Source organism: Capsaspora owczarzaki (assembly GCF_000151315.2).
Source record: "Capsaspora owczarzaki ATCC 30864 unplaced genomic scaffold supercont2.9, whole genome shotgun sequence".
In the NCBI taxonomy this organism is placed as follows: Eukaryota; class Filasterea; order Ministeriida; family Capsasporidae; genus Capsaspora; species Capsaspora owczarzaki.
Genome location: NW_011887300.1, coordinates 10,823 through 11,867, shown reverse-complemented (window position 1 = coordinate 11,867; position 1,045 = coordinate 10,823). Strand labels below are relative to the sequence as shown.

The following is a 1,045-nucleotide window of genomic DNA, read 5'->3' as shown; positions in this document are numbered from 1 at the left end:
ATGTAGTCTACGATGGCGCAGCGTAGAACGCGAAGAGCGTCGCGAGTCGCAGCCTCCCTGGCGCACCGACCTTTGAATTGGAAAGTGATCCGAGACTCGGCCTTGGTACACCATCGAGGAGCGGCCATTGGTGTTGTAGAGTTTGATCATGTTGATGTAGCCTGGCCCGACTCCGTACGCTCTGAGTGCAGCATACAGGAAGTCGTGTGAGACCTTGTCGAACGCCTTGGACGCGTCTGTCATGGCAATCACTCCAGGGGTTTTGATGGTGTTGCACAGATCAATCACATCTCGGGTGAGATGGACGCAGCCATCGATGGTCCGAGAGGTGACAAAACCGTTTTGGTTGAGTGGTATGATGTCGTTGACCACCAGCTGCAGCCGAGCGATCACTGCTTTGGTCAGGAGTTTGAAGTCGCAGTTCAGCAGCGAGATTGGTCGGTAGTTGCCAAGGTCAGAGCGCGGGCCTTTCTTGTACAGCAGCTTGACGAAGCCGTCCTGCATGTATTCCGGAAGGCGACCATTTTCGAGCGAGCGGTTGGCGATGGCGGCGAGGATTGGGGCCAGCTCGTGCTTGAACTTCTTGTAAAACGCAGTGCCCAGCCCGTCGGGCCCTGGGGACTTGCCAGATGCAGTTTTGTTGATGGCGTGGACGATCTCCCATGCCTCCAGCGGTCTGCTCATCAACTCGTGGTCCTCGTCGTCGAGCATCTCGTTGGGCTTTGCATGGCTGAGGATGTGCCGGGCAGCTGCTGGGTCAATGGGTACGTGCGCATAGAGCTTAGCGTAGAAGTCACGCTGGGCGTCTGTGATGCCGGCCGCATCGGTGACTTCTTTGCCGTCGACGAGGAGCATTGGGATGTGCGTCGCCTTTTGGGACTGCTTTTCGAGCGAGAAGTAGAAGGAGGTGGGGTGTTCGCCCTCGGTGCGCCACTTTTTGGCCGAGCGGACTCGTGCTCCTTGCGCGCGATGCTCGAGCTCAGCTTTGACACGGGCTTCCTGCTCCGCTCGTTCGGCTGCAAGCAGTTTTGCCTCTGCGGGGGAT

The 1,045-nt window shown here is 58.0% G+C and overlaps 1 protein-coding gene across 1 annotated transcript; it reads right to left on the bottom strand.

The window, feature by feature from the left end:
* Nucleotides 1-70: 70 nt before the first annotated feature.
* On the bottom strand, nt 71-855 carry CAOG_08881 (hypothetical protein; the record flags this gene model as incomplete). The annotated part of the gene is made up of 1 exon (XM_011272241.1): nt 71-855. A coding segment is annotated over one exon (785 nt), but the record flags the coding sequence as incomplete, so codon positions are not given.
* Nucleotides 856-1,045: the final 190 nt, after the last annotated feature.